At 56.9% G+C, this 23,831-nt stretch overlaps 11 protein-coding genes across 12 annotated transcripts, besides 13 other annotated features; 8 read left to right on the forward strand and 3 right to left on the reverse strand.

Moving 5' to 3' along the window:
* Positions 1-1,089: 1,089 nt before the first annotated feature.
* On the forward strand, positions 1,090-2,282 carry EKO05_0001622 (uncharacterized protein; the record flags this gene model as incomplete). Of its 2 annotated transcripts, XM_059635718.1 has the most annotated exons (3): positions 1,090-1,275; positions 1,324-1,538; positions 1,589-2,282. In XM_059635718.1, 3 exons carry the CDS (start codon positions 1,090-1,092, stop codon positions 2,280-2,282), a joined length of 1,095 nt encoding a protein of 364 aa, XP_059491701.1. The 2 variants fall into 2 exon arrangements, with proteins under 2 accessions (XP_059491701.1, XP_059491700.1); XM_059635717.1 differs by having other exon boundaries at positions 1,090-1,538.
* A 290-nt stretch (positions 2,283-2,572) lies between these two features.
* On the forward strand, positions 2,573-3,172 carry EKO05_0001623 (uncharacterized protein; the record flags this gene model as incomplete). Its single annotated transcript, XM_038937403.2, has 3 exons — positions 2,573-2,575; positions 2,636-3,020; positions 3,105-3,172. 3 exons carry the CDS (start codon positions 2,573-2,575, stop codon positions 3,170-3,172), a joined length of 456 nt encoding a protein of 151 aa, XP_038802379.2.
* A 939-nt stretch (positions 3,173-4,111) lies between these two features.
* Positions 4,112-4,150: a tandem repeat.
* Positions 4,151-4,287: 137 nt separating this feature from the next.
* Positions 4,288-5,451, forward strand: EKO05_0001624 (uncharacterized protein; the record flags this gene model as incomplete). The annotated part of the gene is made up of 3 exons (XM_038937598.2): positions 4,288-4,819; positions 5,058-5,141; positions 5,294-5,451. The coding sequence occupies 3 exons, from the start codon at positions 4,288-4,290 to the stop codon at positions 5,449-5,451; spliced, it is 774 nt and encodes a 257-aa protein (XP_038802380.2).
* Positions 5,452-6,118: 667 nt separating this feature from the next.
* Positions 6,119-7,420, forward strand: EKO05_0001625 (uncharacterized protein; the record flags this gene model as incomplete). The annotated part of the gene is made up of 1 exon (XM_059635719.1): positions 6,119-7,420. The coding sequence occupies one exon, from the start codon at positions 6,119-6,121 to the stop codon at positions 7,418-7,420; it is 1,302 nt and encodes a 433-aa protein (XP_059491702.1).
* Positions 6,925-6,947: a tandem repeat.
* A 261-nt stretch (positions 7,421-7,681) lies between the features above and the next one.
* Positions 7,682-7,705: a tandem repeat.
* A 581-nt stretch (positions 7,706-8,286) lies between these two features.
* Positions 8,287-8,321: a tandem repeat.
* Positions 8,322-8,545: 224 nt separating this feature from the next.
* EKO05_0001626 (uncharacterized protein) lies at positions 8,546-9,904 on the forward strand (the record flags this gene model as incomplete). The annotated part of the gene is made up of 2 exons (XM_059635720.1): positions 8,546-8,606; positions 8,802-9,904. 2 exons carry the CDS (start codon positions 8,546-8,548, stop codon positions 9,902-9,904), a joined length of 1,164 nt encoding a protein of 387 aa, XP_059491703.1.
* Positions 8,800-8,839: a tandem repeat.
* A 242-nt stretch (positions 9,905-10,146) lies between the features above and the next one.
* Positions 10,147-10,172: a tandem repeat.
* A 309-nt stretch (positions 10,173-10,481) lies between these two features.
* EKO05_0001627 (protein translocase subunit) lies at positions 10,482-12,171 on the reverse strand (the record flags this gene model as incomplete). The annotated part of the gene is made up of 2 exons (XM_038937447.1): positions 10,482-11,157; positions 11,207-12,171. 2 exons carry the CDS (start codon positions 12,169-12,171, stop codon positions 10,482-10,484), a joined length of 1,641 nt encoding a protein of 546 aa, XP_038802383.1.
* Positions 12,172-12,288: 117 nt separating this feature from the next.
* EKO05_0001628 (uncharacterized protein) lies at positions 12,289-13,074 on the forward strand (the record flags this gene model as incomplete). Its single annotated transcript, XM_038945020.1, has 1 exon — positions 12,289-13,074. One exon carries the CDS (start codon positions 12,289-12,291, stop codon positions 13,072-13,074), a length of 786 nt encoding a protein of 261 aa, XP_038802384.1.
* Positions 12,378-12,405: a tandem repeat.
* Positions 12,709-12,753: a tandem repeat.
* Positions 13,075-13,252: 178 nt separating the features above from the next.
* On the reverse strand, positions 13,253-14,114 carry EKO05_0001629 (uncharacterized protein; the record flags this gene model as incomplete). Its single annotated transcript, XM_038937631.1, has 2 exons — positions 13,253-13,723; positions 13,773-14,114. 2 exons carry the CDS (start codon positions 14,112-14,114, stop codon positions 13,253-13,255), a joined length of 813 nt encoding a protein of 270 aa, XP_038802385.1.
* Positions 14,115-14,809: 695 nt separating this feature from the next.
* On the forward strand, positions 14,810-16,244 carry EKO05_0001630 (Obg-like ATPase; the record flags this gene model as incomplete). Its single annotated transcript, XM_038937351.2, has 3 exons — positions 14,810-14,884; positions 14,944-15,501; positions 15,696-16,244. The coding sequence occupies 3 exons, from the start codon at positions 14,810-14,812 to the stop codon at positions 16,242-16,244; spliced, it is 1,182 nt and encodes a 393-aa protein (XP_038802386.2).
* Positions 16,143-16,185: a tandem repeat.
* Positions 16,245-16,399: 155 nt separating the features above from the next.
* On the reverse strand, positions 16,400-19,443 carry EKO05_0001631 (Mediator of RNA polymerase II transcription subunit 16; the record flags this gene model as incomplete). Its single annotated transcript, XM_038937092.1, has 4 exons — positions 16,400-18,552; positions 18,600-18,846; positions 18,902-19,253; positions 19,304-19,443. 4 exons carry the CDS (start codon positions 19,441-19,443, stop codon positions 16,400-16,402), a joined length of 2,892 nt encoding a protein of 963 aa, XP_038802387.1.
* Positions 19,444-20,053: 610 nt separating this feature from the next.
* Positions 20,054-20,115: a tandem repeat.
* Positions 20,116-20,743: 628 nt separating this feature from the next.
* EKO05_0001632 (uncharacterized protein) lies at positions 20,744-22,723 on the forward strand (the record flags this gene model as incomplete). Its single annotated transcript, XM_038945021.1, has 1 exon — positions 20,744-22,723. One exon carries the CDS (start codon positions 20,744-20,746, stop codon positions 22,721-22,723), a length of 1,980 nt encoding a protein of 659 aa, XP_038802388.1.
* Positions 22,307-22,339: a tandem repeat.
* Positions 22,724-23,272: 549 nt separating the features above from the next.
* Positions 23,273-23,320: a tandem repeat.
* A 6-nt stretch (positions 23,321-23,326) lies between these two features.
* Positions 23,327-23,402: a tandem repeat.
* Positions 23,403-23,831: the final 429 nt, after the last annotated feature.

Below are 23,831 nucleotides of genomic sequence, written 5' to 3' on the forward strand. Positions count from 1 at the left end.
TGGTTGACAAGAGATTGACGGAGGTAAACGAGAGCAAATCTGAGAGATCAGACCTGGCAGAAGAAAACAAGGGCTGGCTAAAGTCGCGAGGTGGACAGAAGTCTGACCAGCCTTATATCAACTCTCAGAGTGCGCGATGCTCGCCATAATAGGAAAGTATGTTGTGGAGACACGAGATAACGTGTTTGGAGCGACTGGAGCCCTTGAATTTGGCTTCAAAGTGCACTTCGACCAATGCTGTCGCATTTTGTTCCCTGCAACCTTCAACTAAGCCCACACAACCATTTGTGCTCCACCATAAGATATGGCTGTGCTCAGCTGATGTACACTATACCTATTCGAGCTTCCAGAGCGGACCAATCACACTGGTAGAGTCTATACCTAGTTGAGCCAGCTCTGCGATGAACCAATCGCATCAAAGGGCCTTCTGCAACAGACAGTGATTACGCAGAGCTGCACGCAAGGACGTTGGTGTTGCCGTTACGACCCCGGTACACGGAATGCTCAAGAGTCTTTCTGGGGGCTAATGCCTCTCCAAGTGCAATCAAGCTCTGACAAGCATCTCTTAGTTTGCAGGCGACCGGTGACACGAATCATGGCATCTGTCACTATTGTTGCCGTTGTATTCGTACGTGCTGTGTGCGTATGGCGTGTCCGTAGCCAAGGCGTCCTGCAAGTGCTAACTCCCAATCACCGTGTGAAAACTTCGCTTCAAAGATTCCTGGAAACATCTGTATATGGTTTCGTACTTTTGCGGCATCTTTTGAGGAGGCCTTGCAACGGCCGCTCGAGACCTGACCTGGACCATTAACACACCAGAAGTCAGCTGCTCGGTAAAGACACGGATAATGATGGGAGGTTTACCCCCAACGCTACGGTTATGAATGTCTTGTAGAGAAAAACCGAAAAAATATATACGCAGAGGATTGAGAGATCCTGTAGATTCTTGAACGAGATTTATGCCAAGGAGGCGAGGTTGCCTGACAGTTGGACGTTCGGTCGTTCAACTGACGCCTATGACACCACTTCAACCCCACGAGTTCCAGCACCACCACCAAGAGCTCCGCACACCAAATCCCCGCAATTACGATGAAGCTTGTGATCGCGGCTCCTTTGATAGCTGCGCTTGTTTATCGCGCCTGGTCGCACAAATCCCTTACGCCTGTTGGCATTGCAGCAGCTTTCACAACGGCAGTAATTCACGCGATACATCCCTGGGGTGCTTTTCTTTTCTTGCTGGCGACATTCTTCCTTGCTGGAAGCGCAGTGACAAAGGTACGAGCCCCGCAGAACATAACCACCGGCAAGGCTGAACGCACAAAGGTCAAACATGATGTCAAAGCGAAGCTCACACAGTCTGCCAACGGTGCATCTGGCGGAGAAGGATCTCGCAACCACATCCAGGTCATTGCGAACTCAGGCGTGGCTTCGGTGCTGATCCTGCTGCACCTTTGGCAGTTAAAGAAGGAGGGCAGGTATGAAAGCGGGGACCTGTGCTTCCACAAGAAGAGTGATGTTCTGGTCGTTGGCATCGTTGCGTACGTACAGCCTCTCCACCAGTTGTTGTGTTAGCGCTGACACTGTGCAGAAACTACGCTGCCGTCGCCGCCGATACTTTCTCCTCCGAACTTGGCATACTCTCCGTAGTCGAGCCATTTCTCATCACCGCACCGTGGCGCACCGTCCCTCCAGGAACAAATGGGGGTGTGACAACTACTGGGCTAGCTGCCGGCATGTATGGTTCACTCCTTATATCGCTAGTAGCCATGTTCGTCTTACCATTCTGCAAAGAGTGGGCCTCTCAAGCACGCATGAGATTCACTTTCGCGATTACATTCGTTGGTATACTGGGAACCTTGCTCGACTCACTCCTTGGCGCTCTCTTCCAAGCTAGTGTAGTTGATGTACACTCCGGCAGAGTGATCGAAGGTGAGGGTGGCAGAAAGGTCTTGGTCCACAGTAAGAACCCGCTGCATCTCAAGAAGGGCGCCGAGCTACGAAGCAAAGTTATCAGCAACGAACAGGGCAATGATGGCATTGCGACGACTAGTGGTGCCGATCTCGAGGACTCTATGCAGGCAACAAAGACAATGCAGAAGGCGGGAGCCGATAGTACCGCCGTAGTTGATGGGCAGCACGAAAGCAGAAGAGTTGAAGTGGGCAGCGATTTGCTGGACAACAATGCCGTCAACCTCCTCATGGCGGCGTCAATAAGCGTAGGAGCTATGATGGTAGCGTGCATTGTCTGGGACATGCCTTTCAGCAGCATCGTTGGAATTTGAGCTAGTACCGGAGACGAATCCAAATCGATGAATCGATATCTACAAAAGTTCATGTTGTCAAAGTCGTGAATTCTGAACGATGGTGAAGTAGGTGTTGCCAAGAAAGTGAGCCGCTAGCGGCGCGTCACTTACAGCCTGGAGCTCTCGACCTTGAACATCCCACTCCGACCACCAACAACACGCCCTATTCTCGAGCTCTCCTGCTTGTCCAGTAATCCTCTACTGCAGCCAAGCTTCTTGCAGAGTACTGAAGCTTTTCCCATAGACGCGTGAACTTCTTCTGTCTCAACATGGTACGGTGGCACATCCATATAGCTACTTCACGGTCATAGAGGCTAACACATCTGGCACAGTCTCTCCGCTTCGTCCCAGCCAAGGCGCATGCCAGCTCTACTCAGCTCGAGACGTCCGCACCCTCTGCCCCTGGTGTCCATGACAACCTTCGTTCTCGCCTCGCACAAACATCCACAGCACCTTCATCAACAAAGTCCGTCGAGCTCCAGTCCGCACATCCTCTCGAGGCACGCCTTGTGCAGTGGCGCGAGACACAAGACCGCATGAAGATGGAGATGCTGAGGCGGCAGTTCGGCATCGCGGAGCCGGTGAGGAGGGGTATGGAGCTCAAGATTGCGTCTGCTGGCGAGTGGCGGCCGGCTGCCCTCGGCGGTTCGAGCGGAGTGCACAAGGACATTCTGGAGGGAAGGGACTGTGAGATTGGCTGGGAGGATGTGTACACTGGTAAGTCTGGATCGAGAACATGGCGCGCCACCTGCGGCATTATCACCTGCGACCTACCAGATTGGCTAACATGATCTGTTGTAGGATCCGAGCTTCGTCAAATCCCCGATTTCCACTCCGAGATCGAGTCCAAGATGAAGATGAACTGGTAGAACAGAGGTGGCTCTAGTGATGTAGCATCTGTGTATGCTGCGGCGCAAGTCAGGATGAGAACGGTCATGGATTTGCGATTACGCGAAACGACGCAAGCTGGCTATGATTAGACAGTCTGCAGTCTTGCATGGCGCTCCTATAGAAACCTGGGCCGTACGATCGAACGAAATGAACGAACAACATAACTCGGTGCATCGTATCACCCGCGTCATGGCACTCAAGCTACGATGTTCTGCTCATATAGTTTGTGACCTGTAGACGTCTGAGTATGTTCACTGGACAGCCAGAAGCCTGGCATGTGTGCCGCATAGTGTGGTGTGCTCTGCTCGTTCGCGCACGAATCCGAACACTAACAAACATCGACTGCTGGCCTTAAAAAAAGGGCTCCAAATGTCTCCCTACTCCATCTTGACTGACCATGTCCTATTCGGTGGACCACTAGTACGCCGAAGGCACATTACGTCAACGCCCAAGACGGTGGCACATGTGTTTCTCACGATATCCATTGTCGATTTGAGATGTTCGGTTGCCATGGACATGATCCATGCGACTCTCTCTAGACCGTTGAACAGTACATACTAACGAACGCATGGCCAAGATGACTGCACAGGGGCATGCAGGGGCAGTCGCTGAACGCGCCAGAATAAGGCCGTTGCTCGCGCAAAGCACAGCCGGTCAAAAGCGCGCCCGATCTTGTGGATTTTGGATTCAAGAAGACGACAGCGACAGTGCAAGCTTGGTGATCAACAGTCTGCACGATCTGGCCGCAGAGTAGTCCCTCGGCTACGGGCGTCTGAACCGGACTTTGGGGTAAGCCAGGTGGAGCCAGCGGATCGCTCTTGCCGTCCATCGAATTGCGGAGGAACCAGCGGCGAGCACGGGCGACTCTGCTGCACCTTTCCTCCACCCGCCCTTCAGCTTTCACCTCCCATATCCGCCGCCACACTCGCCACACTCACCACACCCACCACACTCGCTGCAGAAACGCTGCACCGCCCCCGCGCATTGTAGTGCGCCTCACCGTTCGTCCATTCGTGGCTTTTCACTCGCTTGGCGTGGTCTTGCCATCCTTGTCCCCGGGCACGTCGCGCAAGCAGGGTTATTTCGGCCGGCCATGACGACTCCTTCGCTGGACCAGCCGTCGACGACCACACACAATCTTCCTCAACCGTCCGTCCCAGTTTCGCAAACAGAGCCTGGCCGCGACACCCTGTCTTCAAGCGTTGTAGAGATGACGACGCTCTCCCCGTCTGGCGGCGCGCCGGCGACCACGAACACCACCCCACTCGACTCCGCAGCTCCTCAGATTGCCCCGGTAGAATTCACAAACATTACCGACATCAGTCCGTCAGAAGGCGCGCAACCGCACACGTCCTCGTCGCCAACGCCTGCCACTCGCACAGAGCTCAGTCGGACAGAAACCGAGGCAGCTCTTGGACCCTCAACAGATGGGCCAGCGGCCAATCCCGACAACACCAATGGACCTACCGTTGTCATAATGCTGCTTCTTACCACAGGAGCTAGGCACCCATACAAGATCGACGAAAAGTATCTGAAGAAGCGCAATGTTACAGTGGAAGACATGGACCCATATAACATCAGCGTATACACGCTGAAAGAGTTGATATGGCGAGACTGGCGAGAAGGTACGTCTCGGATAAAGCATCTCCTCTCCTTTCCGTTTTCACCAAGGCTTGACGAAATCTGATGGCGGTATACGCTGTCGAGCATTTCTTCTCAGCTACGCTATCGACTGCGCAAAGGCAGAAGACCAGATGATCTCTCATGTGCGCATCGTATTTCCGTACTCGGCGCATATGCACTTCTACACAGCCACGCTTCACCGGCATCTTGTACAGAATTGCTAACCCGATTCGGTTGTAGAATGGGAACCCCGGCCCACCTCACCAAGCTCGATAAGGCTGATTCACTTTGGACGAATGTTGGACGACAATTCACCTCTAAAAGGTAAGAGAGCCGCTCTGTTTGATCTTGTTTCGTAAAGCTTTCCTTGCTTGCTTTCAAACACTCATAGTCTTTTCCTACCACACTTGCAAGCAGCAAGATTCCCAAGGAGCATGACCGCTCAACATGTGAGCGCCCTTACTGACCTTGTCTAGATTGCCGGTTCCAAACAGAAGCCCCGAACGTTGTCCACATGACCATCAAGCCTCAGGAGGTTGTTGACGATGAAGAGAACGCAAAGACTGGCAAAAGCTCAAAAGCTCGAGACGATGGAGAAGAACCAACAGCTGGTTGTCGCTGTGTTATTATGTAGACACATCACAGCCATGCTAACATTGCCTTCTTCAGTCATCTTGTTGCTTGACATTCAGACACGGTCCAGCATCAATCTCGAAACCTGGCTCTGCATATCCCACGTTTGGGCCAAATGGGCCTATAGCAGAACCGCGTCTCTGCAGGCCAACAGTCTCACGCGTATCTTGGTCCTCTTCGCCACGCCAACTCCTCGAGCAATACCGGTGTGCCAAGTCGATGTAGCTGACTTCACATTGCGTGGTGAGCTGTCAAAGCATAGGTGGAAGAGGATACATTTCTTTGGCGTTCTTCGGCGCTTTCCCTGTCAAGCATCTTGTGGTTGGGCATTTAGCTTTCTTCCGTTCCTACACATGTGTATAAGTATTGAGCTGGATAATCTAGCGATATATCTGCGCCGACTGTTGTAGAGCCGGTAGCAACAATATATTCTATCTACATCATATACTGAAGAGTGTTCTGTTACCAACATGTGTGTAAATCGGGCCTCATGTTCGGCTTCTCACCAAGACCGCCGCAGCATGGTTGTTGAAGTCCGAACTGGTCGGTGCGCTTTTGCATGAGGTCATTGCGAACCTGAGCTCAAGCTTCATGAATCACCTCACGCCTCCGTTCGGACCTTTCTAACACGACATATCCGCACCACAATCACAGCCAAACTGACCAAGATGGTGCTCCAAGACGTAGAAAACACAGCTCCAGAGAGCTTCAGCGACAATCCCAGCCCCTCCGACAACGACCCATATGCGTCCCCATCATCGCCTCCGCTCGCAACCGGCGAGCGCTTCGACGCCTCCTCCATGCCCCGACCCATACCCCTCATCGGCCCCTTCATAGGCTTTTCCGAACGCGCAATCCGCTTCAAAGCCGATACAACTCTCAAATTCGCCGAGAAGAAACTCGGTCGCACTTTGCACCCAGAGGAGGCGCAAGCTCTTGCCTTCCACATCTACAAGCTCGAAAAGAGCAAAAGTTACTACGCTGCGGGCGGTGCGGCGGGTGGAGTCTACAGGTGGTATGCGACGATGAGCACGTACCAGTACCCGTTCTACAAGCCAAAGGTCGAGAGCATTGATGTGAACAAATTTGGGCCTATCAAGGGCCCCGCGGCGAATCTGGCAAGGCATACGTGGAGATTTGGATTGTATGCGCTGGTTGCGGGCCAGATGGGAAACATCATTGGACAGCTGATTGCGCAGCCTATCGCGGCATATGAGACGAGCGTGGATCCGAAGCTGGAGCAGTTTGGGGCAGAGATCAAGGCTGCAAGTGGGAGGGATGACAGGGCGAATGAGCAGAGGGGCAGAATGATTGAGGAAAGGCGGAAGGATTTTGAAGCCCGGAGACGACAGGAGGGAACAGGCGGCATGACACCACCGTACGGTGGCAGGGGCCAGGAACGACGACAGCCACCACCGCTTGCGGGTGGGGATGGAGATGACATGAGTCCGACGGCCGGAAACGAGTCGTGGGGTTCTTCTTCATCGTCTTCTTCTTGGGGCGATGACTTCCCCTCAGATGCATCACAGCCTGCTTCACAGCGACAGCCCGCGCCTTCAACCAACGCCAGAAGTCGCCGTCAACCTGCCTACCAATCCGCCCAGTCGTCGTCCTCATCCTCGCCTTTCGACGACGATGCCTCACCCACAGGCGGTCTCTTCCAATCCGAAGCCGCAAACGCCGAGACCCAATCTTCCCGTCCTGGTGAATCCTCATGGGACCGTCTCCGCCGTGGTGCTGGTAACTCCTCGTCATCTCAGGGCACCTCGCAGCAAGAGCGAATCCAGCGATTTGCATCAGCGCGCCAGAGCGGTGCCGAGGGCTCGACAGTGGGCGACAACTTTGCTTTCGTCGAGGGCAGAGAGGACAGGGACGTCGAGCGGGAGAGAGCGCAGCGCGAGTTTGATGAGCGCCTCGAGAAGGAGAGGAGGGGCGGCGACTTCAACGAAGGGAGCGGGAAGAGATGGTAGACGCATGATAGAAAACGAAGAAAACTCGTTTTGATCGAGAATCTTATGCACATGAGACGCGAGACCCCGTCACATGGCGCAGCGATCACACAGCATCTCATCTACATCACTTTTGCACGTATCCACTGCCACTTCAGATCAACACCCGGTACCACACCCTCAAAATAGCCGCTCCTCGCTACCACGGATCGGTGGTCCCCACAACTTGTGCAATCGTGAACACACCGACGCGGCATTCGTCTTCCCATTTCCGGCGGACGGCCCACCATCCAACCAACCCACCAAAAACCCATCTGGACACGAGTATGTCCGCGACTTTTGGAGGACCGCGCGGGGGGAAGCAGGGCGTGGTGTGCAGCACAACACTCCCTCGTTTGGGGGGCCGATGTTGTCTGCTCCAACGGACGATGCGAAGTACTGGATATCATCGGGAACCAGGGCCGCGGGGTCGAGCATGGAGGTAGGTGGTGTGTTCAGTGCATTTGGTTCGGTGGCTGTAGAAGAGAGCTGTGAACGGGCTGTGGTGGGTTGGTTGAGCGAACCGGAGAGGCTACCCGAGGACTGGTTTCTTCCCTTGTGGTTTGTACCCTCTGGCTGCGTTCCTACACGCCAGTCGAGACCAGGGACTGAGGTGACAGGTTGGCGGCTGGATGTGAATATGGGGTCGTGCTCTTGATAGGGTGGAGAGGGATGGTGGGTGAGTAGGTTAGTGAGTTGAGCGAACCGTAACATGTTTTGCATTCGAACGCATCCTTCACTGAGCGAATGCATTATTTGATTATTGGTTGTGCGCTACTAGTACTACTCACCAACGAAACACCGCTATCAAGTAGGCATATAGATTCGGTTCAAAGTGTACAAATCCACTTCACCAGACCTTCCACCTCTCACCTTCACCTTCCAAACCCCCCCCCCCCCCCTTGTTTGAATTTGCGTAATTCAACCCACCTCGCTTCATCCCTACTTTACAAAGGTGCTACTTACACTCACTCGGACTTGACTGCCTCGAACAGGGCACGTGAGTACGATACACGCAACCAAGTAGCTGGTGCGTCTCCGTTGCGCGCCACTCCCTCGAAAGAAGAACAAACGAAAGGTCAGTCGCCAACCTTCCTGACCGCCACGATGGCGCACCGTGCCGAGACGCGAGTCGGACTGCTGCGCTTGACTGGGTATGAAGCCGTTGGTAAGCACGATCCATCGAGGTGGCGGTGAAAGCAGGGAGTGAGCAGATGAATGGGTCTGAGGCCAGTTTTTCCTAGCTGCCTTGACCGAGTGTTGCTTTTGGGGCCTCGCTTGGGCTGTGGTGGCCTGGTGTGGCGATCATGTGTTTTTTGCGGTGTGGTGGTGTGAGATGAGTGGTTTGCTGACTGTTATGCAGATGTAGATGCAGATGTAGATGTAGATGTAGATGTAGATAGGATAGGGAAGGGAGAGCAAGAGCAAGAGCAAGAGGTGCCACTGTCATACCTCACCGCCCTCTCCTCAACATCACCACCTCAACGCCCACCGTCTCCAGAATTCTCATTCTTCAACCTACCCCCACCGCTCTATTGGTTTCCTCGCTTTCTAGCCCTGCCGCAAGAGCTCAGAGAGCGCGTCTACACCCACGCCCTCGCGATCGAAAACGCCATCCTACCGCACCTCTGCGATCAAGCCAGCAGAACCGGCGATCCGAAATTCCACGACGACAACGGCGTTTTTCACAACTTCGTGGCTAAGCTTCTGGACCTCACGCGCGTCAGTAGGAAGATCCGGAGCGAGAGCCTGCCTATCTTCTACGAGCAGAATACGTTTGCAGTGGGTCCGGATACGCTCACGTACTTTGCGTTCTTGCAGCGCGTGGGGCGGTTCGACAGGGTAAGGGGCGTGGTGCTGCGGGTTGAATTTCGGGGGGAGTCTCATGCGGCGCGGGTGCTGAGGTGTGTGTACCAGACGGACGGAGAGATTGAGATGCACGAGGAACGGCGACACGAGTCCTCGAGGGGCAGGGGGTCTGCTTGCACGGCTGAAGAACTGAGAGCACACCCACGATACCGCGTCGGTGGTGTCAGTGGGCTTAACCTCGCGCTCGTCCTGCGCATGCTGAGCACCACCACATCGCCTGACGCGAGCCGCATCGTCCTCCCAGTGTCCAACCCCGCCACCTTCCGCGAACATCCCGGCTTGCATTGGTTTCAGTCTCTGGTGAAGGGGCTGGGCATGGAGTTGCGTTTCGTAGTGCGCCCTGGGACGGCGCGTCTGACCGCCCATATGGCGGAGGTGAAGTGGCAGCGCCGATTCCAAGGCCAGGAGTACGCAGGGAAGACGGTGGCTACGACTAGCGGTGTCGCTGACAGGCAGGTCTTGAAGCGCGCTCTGGACATGTATCCCGATCTGGAGATGCAACGGCCGAATAAGACTTGCTACTACCGGCGACCGTGTCGTTCTCGTGGCGAGATTACGTGGTACCACATGCACACGCTGGGCGGGGGTCGGTGGTGATGGCAAGCAGAACTGAGAAGGAATGGTTAGAAGAAGGGGAAAGGGTATGGAAACGTGATGTCGAGCAGTACAGATACGGATATCAGGATCGAGTAGCACACTCTATCCACACGGTCAGCAACGCAAGCGCAGCGGGCACGATGTGCTTGTAGATCCATACGAATCCATTCAGCCACACACGTGGCTCTACTCTTATACACACATCGTCTTTCTTCCCAATCCAATATCGCATTCCACCCAATCGTCTCGTCTCGTCGCGTCGCGTCGCCATCCAAGTATTATACAAATATACGTACAGAGTGGGGAAGTGAAGTGTATCATGATGCCGAGCGCTGCGCGCGCTCATCCAACCCCACTTCCGTGACCCTGGAGAGAAGGTGCGTCTCGTAAGGGGAGACATGCATAGTAAGACAGAGTGGTGGTAATAACAGACCAAGGGGGAAGCCATTTTAGACGCCGGAGGATGCCGGAGCGAGACGGCGAAGGAAGCCACCGCCAACGCGCGTGAGAATTGATGCAACAAACATGGTAGTAGTACAACTTGTGAGAAGGAACAAGTAGAGGGGGCGCGAGTAGATCAGTAGTAATCCCTAGCGCTCTTCTGGAGCTCGATCAGTCTCCATCCTCTTGTCTCCGGGTTGTTGACGTCTTCGGGTATCCTGGTGACGCCGATGGCGTATGTGACCTGCTGGACCTTGTCGTCCATGCCCGAGGCAAGCTCGCCCGACTTTGCGTTCCTGTAGACGTGCACCTCCTGTGTGCGAGCGGTGAGGATGAAGACGGGGATCTCACCAGGCTCGAGCAGCTTGGCGTTCAGGACGTCGACACCGCGGATGTCGACGATCTTGCCGTCGGACTTGAGACCGGCGGTCTTGTACTGCTGCATGAGGGCGGCGTAGACCGAGTATTGCGCCGCAGAGAGCCACTGCTTCAGGACGTCGATGTCGCCCTTGACGTAGGCGTCTAGGACTTCAGGCAGAATGTATTCGCGCATCTCGGTGAGGAACGGCTCCATCTGGAAGTTGGGGTCCATCTCGCGGAACTTCTTGATGACCATGGCGGTCTCGTTCTCGGCGAAGAAGCCAGTGATGCGGTCGGTGATGCTGCGAGCGGTCGTGATGATGGCGTTGTCGGACTCGCCGTACGTCTGCTTCATGCTGAAGAAGCCCTGGGCGATCTTGGAGTTGTCCTTCCAGTCTCTCCAGACCTCCTTGTACTTTGCATCCTTGTGGAGTGTGACGTTGGTGCCGGCCCTGCGGTCATGTTAGTACGGGTTTACAAGCGTTTGCCCATGTCACATACTCAATGTCCTCCTCCATGGGTCCGATGGGTCTCCCGCCGGTTCGCCGGAGCTCGTTCAGCTCGCGCAACTCCCTTCGCTTCCTGCGCTCCTCCTTCTCGACCCAGCCTCCGTAGCGGGAGGAGCTGCCGTCGTCGATGGTCTCCTTGACGGCTTGGAAGGCCTTGGTCTGGCGCACTGGCCGCGTGGCGTAGTCGAGCCCGGTTCCCGTGACTCGGGCAGCAGCTCGGACGCCCTTGACGGGCATGGTGTCCCACGTCCATGCAGCACCGTGGCCAACGGCTGATGCTGTGGCCTTCAGCGCTGCTGCGGTCTTTGTCTTGGCCGCCTCTGACGCCTCTTTCGCCTTCTGAACGCGAGGATCCTGGGTGAAGTCATGGATGCCTCCGGACAGCTGCTTGGTGGACTCGTTCCACTCCTTCGAGGCCTGGAACTCCTGCTGCAGAGTCTCGGTGAAGACCTGCCATGGGGTCTTGTCGCCGTGGGGCGGTGGCGGCGGCTTGTCCTGCTTCTCGCCCTTCTTCTTGCCCTCTTCGCCGTCTTGCTGCTCGCCGGCGTCCTCGTCGCCCTCCTTCTTCGCCTTGGCGTCTTCTTCCTCTTTGCTCTGCTCGTCGGCAGCCTTCTTGGGGCCGGCTTGGGACTCAGCGGCCTCGTCCTTTACGTCCTTTGCGTCCTTTGCGTCCTTCTGCTTCTGCGCCTGCGCCTGCTGGTAGCGGGCAGACTGCGAGGAGAAGTGGCGTGCATGTGCGGCGGCGGTGCGGAAGAGGACGTCTTGCGGCAGGAAGGTGCTTCGCAGGAACGTGAGGGGCGATGCATCAGCAGAGAGCGATGGCTGTGTCGCCAATGACCGCGGCGCCAATGGCGCGGTGGATAACCGCCGGTATGCGGCTGCGCGTCCGTATGTGCTCGCCGGCTGTATGCAGCCTCGCGCCCTGGCGGCGAGTGTGGCTGCTGTGTGGGGCGGCATCCTGGGTGGCAGGTGCGTGTGAGATGGAATGACAGAAGCCGAAATGGATCCTGCCCGGGTGAAGTCAGGTCAGAGAGTGGGCGGCGGAGAAGGGGGAGAGGGAAGGTGCGGAGTGTCATGCGGCAAGATATTTCGGAAAGCTTTGGCCAACGTCCGTCTGCGCATCGAAGCCGGCAGAAGAAGTTTGGCGCAGGAACATGGTCAGCTGCCATTGCCATTGCCATTGCCATTGCCGCCCCCACCCCTACGAGCAGCACACCCACCATGGCCGCCCCTACCAGCACCGGCCTGCGCGCCCTCCGCTCCTTGACGTCGGCGGCCTGCGCATCGTGTCGGCGGCCCTTGTCCCACACCGCGCGCACGCTCGCCTTTGGCCGCGATGGCGACAAGCCGTCGCAGACGCTCGACTCGCTCCTGGGCAACGTCGAGGGCAACTTCAAGCGCGCCGACCCCAACTACTTCTCCAACATGATCCCCGGCCAGGACGAGGGAAGCATGAGGAACTCGATCATCCAGGACTGGGACGAGGACGAGCGGCACAAGCTCAACATCTACGCAACCAAGCACAACACGCACATCACACTCGCCAAGCCGAACCGCGACTCGCTCATCTCCGTCTCCTGCGGCAACATTGGCTTCAGGAAGGCCGGACGGGGGACGTACGACGCCGGCTACCAGCTGGCCGCCTTCGTCATGAGCAGAATCAAGGACAAGGGCCTGCTGCCCCAGATTCAAAAGCTGGAGCTCATCTACCGCGGCTTCGGCCCAGGGAGAGAGGCCGTGACCAAGGCCATTCTGGGCGCCGAAGGGAAGCAGATCAGGCCGTTGATCGTCAAGCTGTCCGACTCGACGCGACTGAAGTTTGGAGGTGTGAGGAGCAAGAAGCCCAGGCGACTGGGTTAGGGTGGAGCATGTGCAAGGCAAAGCAGGGCTTGCACGCGGAGGGCTTGCAAAAGAGTCGGGTCCAGCCGATGTGGTTAGCTGTACATTATGGCATCATCAGGCGCATGGGAGACCACTGTATATCAGCGCAATGTACGAGCATGTACGTGCATGTACGTGCATGTACGTATAGGACGAGTCATATCAAATTCTTTGCAAGGGGCGCTCTTTCCGCTGCCGGTATCTCATGGCCACTGCTATCGGTTTTCTTGACGTGGACCAGCCGGGCGCCATGGTCTGCGGGCGTATGCCGATGATCCCCTCTTGCGCCTCCTTGCTCACCTCGACTACTGCTGCCAGGAATTCGCGCTTCCTGTCGGTCCGTCTCCTCTGAAGCACTGCGATACCGTGCTTGGTGCTCGCCGTGCCGCAGCATAGACGTTCTTTCGTCAAAGTCCTCGTCAAGGAGCTCTCCATCCGCAGTATCATAATCCGGTGGCGCAATCCATTCCCGTGGCACAACGCATGGGAGAGCTACGCCTATGCTGGCGGCGCGGTTGATCCACCCTGGCGCCGGTCGCCCAGTGAGCTTCTCGCAGAGGTAAGACGTGAAGTGGTTGCAGTTTTTGGTGAGCAGGTTGTACGAGGTTCCTTGGAATTCTTCAGAGGCCTGGCTGCGTAAGCGATCGTTTGGTGTTCAAGCAATGCGACCCACGTACTTGATGTATGATTGCATCCAGTTCCTCTGCTGGGCGGAATGAGAAGCCGTGGAGTATGGACTGCTTGAAGGTTCCACCAGGAGGCTCTTGCGCCGGCTTGGTCCAGTACACGCCGGTCAAACCTCGCCGGTCATGCCCGCCATATGCGTATTCTCTATCGCCGATGACGACGCCTGAATGCAGGAGAGAGCTGCCTATAGCCCACAGCACGGTGGAGACCTTGCCTGGCGGGAGCAGATCGTAGACGTTGATGACCACCTCCGTCCTCTGCAGGGACAGTGTGCTGCGGTGCTTCTGGCCCGAGCTCTTGCGCGCTGGCTTGGGCCGACTGGACGAGGACATGTTGCGTGGGTGTAGATGGGATGGGGTGTAGCTGGGGCATGTGACTGTGACTGGGGTGTTGGGTGGAACGCCGAGACGACTACAGGCGCAGGTCGGTCTGGCGTGCGAGGTAGCACTATGGTGGGGAAGAACAGGTTACGGTAGGGAAGACGGGGCCAGCCCGTTGGCGCAGGCAAGCAGGCAAGCAATCGATGTGGAGAGGTGGAGGGTGGACTCGGTGGAGGGTCACAGACTCACAAGCATGCGGGCCATCGCCAGCCCACTCCCGTCCGCACCGCGCCTCGAACGCGCCTGCTCCACTCCACGCTCGACCCGTGCGTGCCTGCCGTTCTGGGCGCAAGACCAAACACCGCTTGGCAGGCGCACGCACTCGACACCGTAGCCGAATTCCAATGGTCCGTGCCGCCACGGCCTATTAAACGCCCTCGTGAATTTTCGTTCGGACCAGCCACCCACAAGCACAGGAAGCAGGAGAGGAGGCTGCAGAGCTCTCTCTGCCCCTCATTACATACACCATTCCCCCCACCACTTCTTTCGCCTTTCTTTTCTCTTCTTTGATACCCACTGTTCGCCGGCCGGCCGCAAGTACTGCCCGCCCATTTTCCTCTCCCATCCTCTCTGCTCCCGCACCACACCAATTTTTCATCCTCTCTGCCTGCACTCGCACCTACGCGAGCGCACCCAAGAAGAAGAAAATGCCCCCCAAGAAGGCCGTCAAGGAGGAGAAGCTCCTGCTCGGCAGGCCTGGCAACAGTCTGAAGAGCGGTATCGTGAGTGAGAGCCCTGTCTCGCTGTCAACGTCATCTCACATGTTAACAGTCAACGCCAGGTCGGCCTTGCCAACGTTGGTAAATCCACGCTCTTCCAGGCCATTACCAGGTGCTCGCTCGGCAACCCCGCCAACTTCCCCTATGCCACCATCGACCCTGAGGAGGCGCGCGTCATCGTCCCCGATGACCGCTTCGATGACCTCTGCAAGATGTACAACCCCAAGTCGAGGGTTCCCGCCGACCTGACCGTCTACGACATCGCCGGTCTGACGCGCGGTGCCTCGACCGGTGCTGGTCTGGGCAACGCCTTCTTGTCGCACATTCGCGCCGTCGATGCCATCTTCCAGGTCGTGCGATGCTTCGACGATGCTGAGATTATCCACGTCGAGGGCGACGTTGACCCCATCCGTGACTTGGACATCATCAGCGAGGAGCTTCGTCTCAAGGACATTGAGTTCGTCGAGAAGGCTCTTGAGAAGCTCGTCAAGGAGACAAGACGTGGTGGTCAGTCTCTGGAGATGAAGAAGCTCAAGGAGGAGCAGGCTACCGTGGAGAAGATTCTCGCCATGCTGAAGGACGGCAAGGACGTCCGCAAGGGCGACTGGGGCCCAAAGGAGGTACGTGAACGTCTTTCCAACACCTTGCCCTCCCCGTCACAAGATGACAAAGAGCGATTGCTCTATAATCCCAGCTCTTTGATGTTCCCGTAACGCCGGAACGTTCTGAAAAGAAGTCCTTATCTGATCGACATACACCCCACTATCTATACCTGGAAAGCATCCTGCTGGACTGTCGCTGACCATGCCACCAGGTCGAGGTCATCAACCCTCTCTTCCTTCTCTCGGCCAAGCCTGTCGTCTACCTCGTCAACTTGAGCGAGAAGGACTACATCCGCCAGAAGAACAAGCACCTGCCCAAGATTGCCGAGTGGGTCAAGACCAACGCCACTGGCGACCCAGTCATCCCCATCTCTGTGCAGTTCGAGGAGCGTCTGGCTGCCATGTCTGACGCCGAGGCCGCTGAGGAGTGCAAGACCCTTGGCACCAAGTCTGCGCTTCCCAAGGTCATCCTTACCATGCGCAAGGCCCTCAACCTTGGCAGCTTCTTCACAACCGGTGCCGATGAGGTCAGGCAATGGACATTGCGCAACGGCACCAAGGCACCCAAGGCAGCCGGTGTCATTCACGGCGATTTCGAGAAGACCTTCATCCAGGCTATCGTCTACAACTACAGCGTCCTCAAGGAGGAGGGTGACGAAGCCAGTGTCAAGGCCAAGGGCAAGATCATGACCAAGGGCAAGGACTACGTCGTCGAGGACGGTGACATTGTGCTCTTCAAGGCTGGCGCTGCCAAGTCGTAGAGACGTGTCGACAATACCCCTAGTTATGCGCAACACGAAAAACGGAGCCTCTGCGAACCCATGAATGAAGAAATGTCTACACGTACATGAGTGCCTACACGTACATGCTTTCTCGTGCCACGTGAATTGCAATATCTGGTGAACAGGGTGCGACCTCAGCGCGCCCTTTTCTTCTCCGGAGCCAACATCCAGCTGTTGCCACAAACACAGTGCTTCGCGATACTCATCAACCAATTCGCGTGGTGCGGCGTGTAGCCCACCTGGTGGATCGTGACATCCTCCATGTAGCTGCCACAGCGCACACACCTTCTGAGCTGCTTCTTCCGCCTCCCCTCGGCATCGACGCCGCCATCCCCCCTCGCGCTCTGCAGGCTGTCACTTCTGCTCCTGCCCGTCTGCGTACTGCTGGTGACGGGATGTTCCTGGGTGCCGACGCCACGAATGATCATCTTCTGACACACGTCGACGACATGGGTAGCATGCCACTCGTGGGCCCTCTTGCTTTCCTGCAGCCCGAGCCAGGTGGTGTCGAAGAACATGAGGCGTCCCGCGTCCAGTCGGTCCGCCAGACAGCCGCCCGCGATGTCGCTGTTCCACAGCTGCTCGGTGACGAGGCGGCGCGCAAGCGGGAGGTAGACCGGGTGCAGGTTTCCCAGCAGCAAGTCGCGCTCCAGCGCGTTGCGGGCGGCGTCGCCCAGGCCGTGGGATTTGAATGCGCCGCGCGACTGCTCGTGTGTGTCGGCGACGAGCCGCTCGAACCAGCGCCAGTCGAAGGGCAGCTCGGACACGGCGGCCTGCAGCGGGGCGTAGAGTTTGCGCACCTCTGGGGACGGCGTGGGCGCGTTGGGGTTGGTGAAGTTGTCGGCGCTGCGCTTCACCCAGTGGAGAGGCTGGGGCCAGAGTTTCATCATGGCGCGCGGGAAAGCGGAGAGGAGGAGGAGGACGGCCGGTTTGTTGGTCTGGGCGAAGACTTGCTCCAGTTTGGACGCTGTGAGGTCGCATGGGCCGAGGGCCTCGACGGCGCGGCCGAGAGAGAAGAGCTCGTCGACCATGTACGCCATGAAGTGCATGATCCATCTGCAGATGCCGATGAACTGCGGTACGACTTCCGGGCGCAACACGGCTTTCTCGAGCGGCCCGTGCATGCGCGTTATGCTGGTCAGGATCTGGGTCACGTATTTGATGTTGAGGATGATCCAGGCCATCTTGCTGCTGAGGGAGCGGTCGACGGGCGACTTGAGGCCGAGGAGGTGCATCGCGGACAGCGTCTTCACGAAGAAAGGCGAACGGCCAAGCAGCATGAGGTAGTTGCCGTTCATGTCGTCGATGCCGCAGTCGATGTTCACCTGCAGGCCTTCGAAGAGGAGGTTCGTGAAGTCGCGTTTGCGCTTATCGGACAGCGGACCCATGATGCTGAATATGTCGTCGCTGGAGAAGTACTGGTTGGCCGAGGACGCGGATTGGAGAATGAGGGCAGCGAGGGCGGCAGAGTTGCGGGGGTCTTCGTCGTCGATGGAGAGAGTGCCGCGTTGGTACTCTAGGGAGCGAAGCTTGATACTTCCGTCTTGTTGCATGCATACCGACATGCAATAATTCGGTGACAGGGCCAGGTGTAGAGATGGTTCTCCGTGTGGGAAGGCAAAGCCGGCTTGGAACAGAGACGTTACGGTATCTGTGTTGCCGTCATTCACGAGCATCTCCATCGTCGACCGCCTTCTAAACTCGATTGTGCCATCGCTGTAGCAGAAGGCCAGGAGCATGTTGTACCAGACTGGGATGCAAGCCACAACAACGGCATGCATGGGAAAGTCTGTGGCGCGCTTAAGTTGGAAGACAGTACGTGCTGTGACAGAGCCAATCGTCTTCTTCTTCGAGGTGACCTGGTCGAGGCTCGGATGTAGCTGGTTTTGCTGCAACTGATGCACCTCCCATTTGACTAGTACGCTGTGTGGGGTTTCCTGTGCCTGGAGATGATCCATCGAAATCAGGTTCGGCGGTCTACAGTAGACGGCCTGGATCGTAGGCAACGAGCCATCGCCCAGATCGGGTGTGACTGGCAGGAAGTTGAGCTGTGTGAGTTGCGCTGGAGCAGTACCTCTCGGCTCGGTGTCGCTCTCGAGCTCACTCGCAATCGTGTTCGCAGGGCCGCAGTTCTCTTCGATTGCAACCAGTGATACCTGGAGACCAGGTTTGTCAAAGTGTCCCGCGTTCTGGCTGTGCTTTTCTTGTGGCACCTGCCAGGTAGTCTCTATTTGATACAAGTACAACCGCTGCTTGGCGTCGTATGCTGCCATCAACAAGCTTTCATCTGAACAGCGTTAATGGTGAAAAGCGAGACGTGATGGATGTGGGTACCATTGTTGGATGCGAAAGCGGCGTGTGTGAAAGGCTCCTGTGTGGAGATCATGGGACCCAGCTGGATGGATGTCTCCTGCCAGGCGTTGTCGTTTTGTTGGAATCGCAAATTCAGCTCGCCATGCCTCTTCAAGTAGATCAGAGAAGCCTTGCTAGGGATGGGGTGGTGCGCGTCGTGGAACACATGTGAGCGGATGTTCCACTTCCACATTTCCCCTTCTCTTTCGGCCGACCACACAATCTGATTCTGAATTCAAGTCAGGGGGAAGCAGAAGCAGAAGCAAGATGAAAGGTAGTCGTACCTTCTGCTCATACGGGTATATCGCTAGCCAATGTAAGCCCACGACGCCATCTGCTTCGGTCTCGGGATGTGCTAGCTCGGCCTTGGTGTACTGCATCCTATCCAGCGCCATGGCGCACGAGAAGTTCAGTAGGCGACCTGCAGCATCGACGACTGCAATATCATTTCCGAGGTGACTCCAGGACAAATGAACAAACGGATAGGGTTCGCGGCCGTGCGGAACCTCTAGGGCGACGTCTTTTCCAAGGTCCCATTTTCCGGTCTCGATGTCTCGAGAGAAGACTGCGAGGTGAACTGCAGCACCATCTGGGGTGATGTAGGCCACGCATCCATTCTTAGACCATGCAACCTTCCTGCAGATGGTTAGGATGGTGTGCAGTGAATGTGTGTACTCTCCACTCACTGACAACAACCATTTGTGCCGAGCTCATCGACCCTCCTGGCGAGTCCCTTCACAGGCGGTACTGCGGTGATGTTCTGGAGATTGACATGTTCCGAGTCGCCGAAAAGGTCGTCCACGTCCATGCTGTAGTTGGGGTCCATCTCCACAGAGATGCGCACCAACCTAGCGGGTGGCTGCGGTGGACCGAGGCGGAGGGGACAGCAACCAATGTTCGCTTCAATGCAAGAGCACGAGATGAAAGATTGAAGAGGAAGCAAGACGACCGGGTATCATGCAAGAAACATAGGAAATGAGTCCAGGCTGCGATTGGGTAAAGGCCGAGTGCTGGAGATGGCGTTAGACTCGAGCAGGGTAGGTCTGCGCTAGGGCCGGTAAGCGAAACGCTACGGTGGGCCGCAGCCTCGTCGGCTTGTTGCATCATGAAGCTCTCGCGAACTGCACACGCCGGGTCCCATGCCTCAGAACATGGCATCTCTCCACAACTTGCGGCTGAAGATTCATAGGAAACAATGCACCCGAGACGGTTTGTCTGCGACCATCCCGGGTATCCATTTCCCACCAGTGTACGTGGCCCCAGCTGGAACCAAAGTGCGCCGGAACCAGTGTGCGCGGTGAGCTGGGGCCAGGGATGGATGACAATGTCAGCGTCTCAGTGGTTCTTCATTCGATGCGCAGCCAGCAGAGGCGTTGGTTGAGAGATGAGACGTGGTGACCAAGTGTTTGTGGATGCCTCGGATCCAGCATGCGCCTCTGCAAGCTGCGAGCTGCGAGCTGCAAGTTGCGAGCTGCAAGTTGCGAGCTGCAAGCTGCAATCGGCCGGCTCACTAGCGCACCCGTCTTGATCGGTTTGTTTTGGTTCTTGGATCGTGCTCAAGTGCTGTTGGACGTCTTGGCAGGTTCACAGTCTCGGGCGTTCCTGTTCTCGTGCAGAGCACGACGCCCTCCAACCTCCCCATTTCCTCGCCAACCCCACGCTCTCCCGCGACAGCGCGTCTGCGCGCACCGCTCTTGTCATCTTCGCCCTACCCGCGTCCATGACCATGATCTAGCCTGGCTCCGCGAATTTGCAGTCCTGCACGACCGGCGCCTCCCCCACACCCAGCGGTGACGGCAGCGATCCACCAGCCTGGCAGCGCTTCCACGCCCGCCCGCCGGACCACGAGCCCACGCCCTCTGCCACGCCCTCTGCCACGCCCTCTGCCACGCATCAGCCGGTAGCAGAGCTGTCGTCGCTGCTCTTTCTCTTGGATGCGCACCTCGGCCTCGCTCGTTGCTGCCTGCGTCGTCTAGATCGGCACCTCTAGCCGCGGCATCCCTGAGCGGAGGCGTTCCACGTTGTTGGTCGCGGCTTCCCTCTGCACGACCCCGGCCGCCGCTACCCAACGCGTCCACCACGTCCGCGCCTGCCACAAACCCAACGCTCCTCGCTCCTCGTGCACCATGGTGCCTTTCCTCTTCAACGGCGGGCCCAGCTCGCCGCTGACTGAACTGTCCGACTGCGAATCCGAGCTTTCCGTCCTTACACGCTCGCCTTCACCGCCTGCAGAGTACCACGTACGATCGCTGCCCTCCCCGTCTTCGTCACGACGCTCTTCGGCCAAGACGACCCCCGCGCCCGAAGACATGCCCTCCCCGCCCTCCAGCAACGACGAGGACCCGCGGCCAGCCAAGCGGAGGAAGCTCGCGCCCACGACAGACCCCAACGGGCGCACCACCCAGTACCTCGATCTGACCCAAGACATCTCCACCGACGACAAGCCGCACCTGCAGCGCTTGCTCAACGTGCTGCACAAGAAGCGCAAGATTGTAGTCATTGCTGGCGCTGGCATCTCAGTATCTGCAGGCATTCCTGACTTTCGATCGGCTACCGGTCTGTTCAACTCGCTCAAGAAGGAGCACGGCCTCAAGTCCTCCGGCAAGGATCTCTTCGACGCCTCCGTTTACCAGGATGACGTCTCAACCACCACCTTCCACGCCATGGTGCGCAGTCTGTCCACCGAGACCAAGAGCGCGCAGCCCACAGCCTTCCACCACCTGCTCGCCACCTTGGCCCAGGAGGGGCGTTTGATGCGACTGTACACTCAGAACGTCGACGGCATCGACACGGCCATGCCTCCTCTCAAGACCGAGGCGCCTTTGCCGAAGAAGGCACCATGGCCCAAGACGGTCCAGGTACACGGGGGCCTCGATCACATGGTGTGCTCAAAATGCCACAAGCTATACCCTTTTGATGCTGCGCTATTCGACGGACCCACCGCGCCGCCCTGCCCGAGCTGCGTCGAAACGGACATGGTCCGTCAAGCAGCAGAGAAGCGAACCCACGGGATTGGATGTTTGCGCCCTCGCATGGTCCTGTACAATGAGCAGAACCCCGATGACGAAGCAATTGGCTCCTGTGCCGCAACCGACCTTCGCATGCGACCGGACGCGGTCATTGTCGCTGGCACCACGCTCAAGGTCCCTGGCATCCGCCGCATTGCCCGTGAGATGTGCAACACCGTACGCGACCGGAAGGACGGCGTTGCGATCTGGATCAACAACGATCCGGAGCCTCTAGGCGTTGATCTCAAGAACGCGTGGGACTTGGTAGTCACAGGGCCCTGCGACGAGGTCGCTCGACATGCCGCTATGCGGAAATGGGACGACCCAATGGATTTCAAGGAGATCACTGACGAGGAGCTGTCCAAGGCTAAGGAGAGCCGAAGAATCGAGGTGGTCGTTGGCACTCCCAAGAAGCCAGGCGTTTTCCGAAATGCCGGCCAGCTAACACCGGGTCAAAGCCCTCGCATGCTGCCCAAGAACGCCGTCAAGCAGGAACCGACTACGCCCTCGAAGAAAGGTACAAAGCGGAAGTCTGTTGCGCAGATGGACCTCTTGGGCAAGTTGGCAACCAAAGGAACCGCGAAGAAGGCGCAGGCGCAACCCAAGAAAGCCACCGCCAAGGCCAAGGCCGGGAAAGACACAAAGGAGACGCCCGCAATCAACAACATGTTCAAGGCCACCAAAGCGACGGCGAAGCCGACAGGCAAGGCGAAGAAGCTCTCAGAGGCGCCGGTCCAATTCGCTCCTTCGACCAAGTCCAAAGTCCAGTCAGCTCCGGTCAAGAAGGTCGGCGACACCATCACAGTGGCGAAACGAGAGGCTCCCTCGACGCCCAGAGGCGTCCGAGTCACAAAGTTCAAGACAGAAATGGTCATGCAACCGTTGTCGGATGCGGACCGTCGCAACAACCACTCGCCAGTTCGTCCAGCAATCGAAATGTTCACGCCCGTCAAAGATCGTACGCCTAGTGAGCAGCTCCACGATGAGATTGCTCGCTCGTTTGCCTCCAACTCTCGCCCTGGTTCGTCTAGCTCGCAGAGGAACGAGATAGTCAGGCCAGAGTCTGTGCCACATAGCATGGGCAACCTGCTCTGCTAGCCTCTTGCATTTCACGGCGTTTTTCTCTTTTGATGTTTCCCGAGCGAGGTCCCTGCACGCGTTGGGGACGTTTGCATACGAGGCGCTCTTCTTATCGGCGGCATGGGTGGTCGAGTGTATGAGTAGGGGTTCGTGACTGAGGCATCGATCTTTAGCTTCTTATCAGTGCATGATACCCGGGTATGTCCCGGTCAGCGTAGAAGAAGTTTTTTTTTTGGGAAGATGGCTGCTGGCGTACGTAGACGTGGCATAGTCCACACAGCCGTGGTAGCATGAGCTTCCCTGCACGGCAAATGATAGTTATTTCTCTTGATCTGAGTCTATTGCGTGGTTGCAGGGTTTCTGTTGAATTGCTCTGCTTCGCTTTTGCCGTCTCCACCTTTGCATCTGTTCTGACTGTCTATCTCTCTCTCTACATCCTCCGCCTCTTGACATGTCCAGCACAACCACCAATTCCAACACACCGTCATCACCCACTCCCCTTCTACCCCCCGGACTCGAGACTCGAGACGCGGTCAAGAGATATACACACGCACTGCATTGCCGTGTCCACCACCCACCACCCACCTCTCCACCACCAAGCCCCTTCCCCCATCAACAAAAAAGTGAAAGCGTAAGTGAAAGTGTAAGCGTAAGTGAAAGTGGAAGTGAAAGTGAAAGTGTAAGTGTGAGTGTGAGTACCCAACGAACAGAGCGCTTGCCGACTTCAAGTCGTCTCAACACAGAAGTCTCCAGCTAGAAGCGCACGATGAGCAGGCGAGGATTGAGTGGGGGATCATAAAACGCGGTTGTGGGGTTTGTGCGGATCGTGTGTGTGGGTTTGGGCTGTACCTATGCTGTGCTTATGCTGTAGCTATGCTTTGCTTATGCTGTACCTATGCTGTGCTTATGCTGTACCTATGCTGTGCTTATGCTGTGCTCGTGAATGGGTAAGCTGGGGGTGTGAATGAGAGGGGAACAGGGGTGTGAATGAGAGGGGAACAGGGGTGGAAGTAGCTGGGTATTGTATCTCTACGGTTGTGGATCTAGTATGGGTGTAGTTCGAGGAGGTGGGTAATACAACTTTTGTCAAGATCGTGCCTTTGTTTTAGATATAGAGGGTTTTGAT

Source organism: Ascochyta rabiei, chromosome 2, assembly GCF_004011695.2.
Source record: "Ascochyta rabiei chromosome 2, complete sequence".
Lineage (NCBI taxonomy): Eukaryota > Fungi > Ascomycota > Dothideomycetes > Pleosporales > Didymellaceae > Ascochyta > Ascochyta rabiei.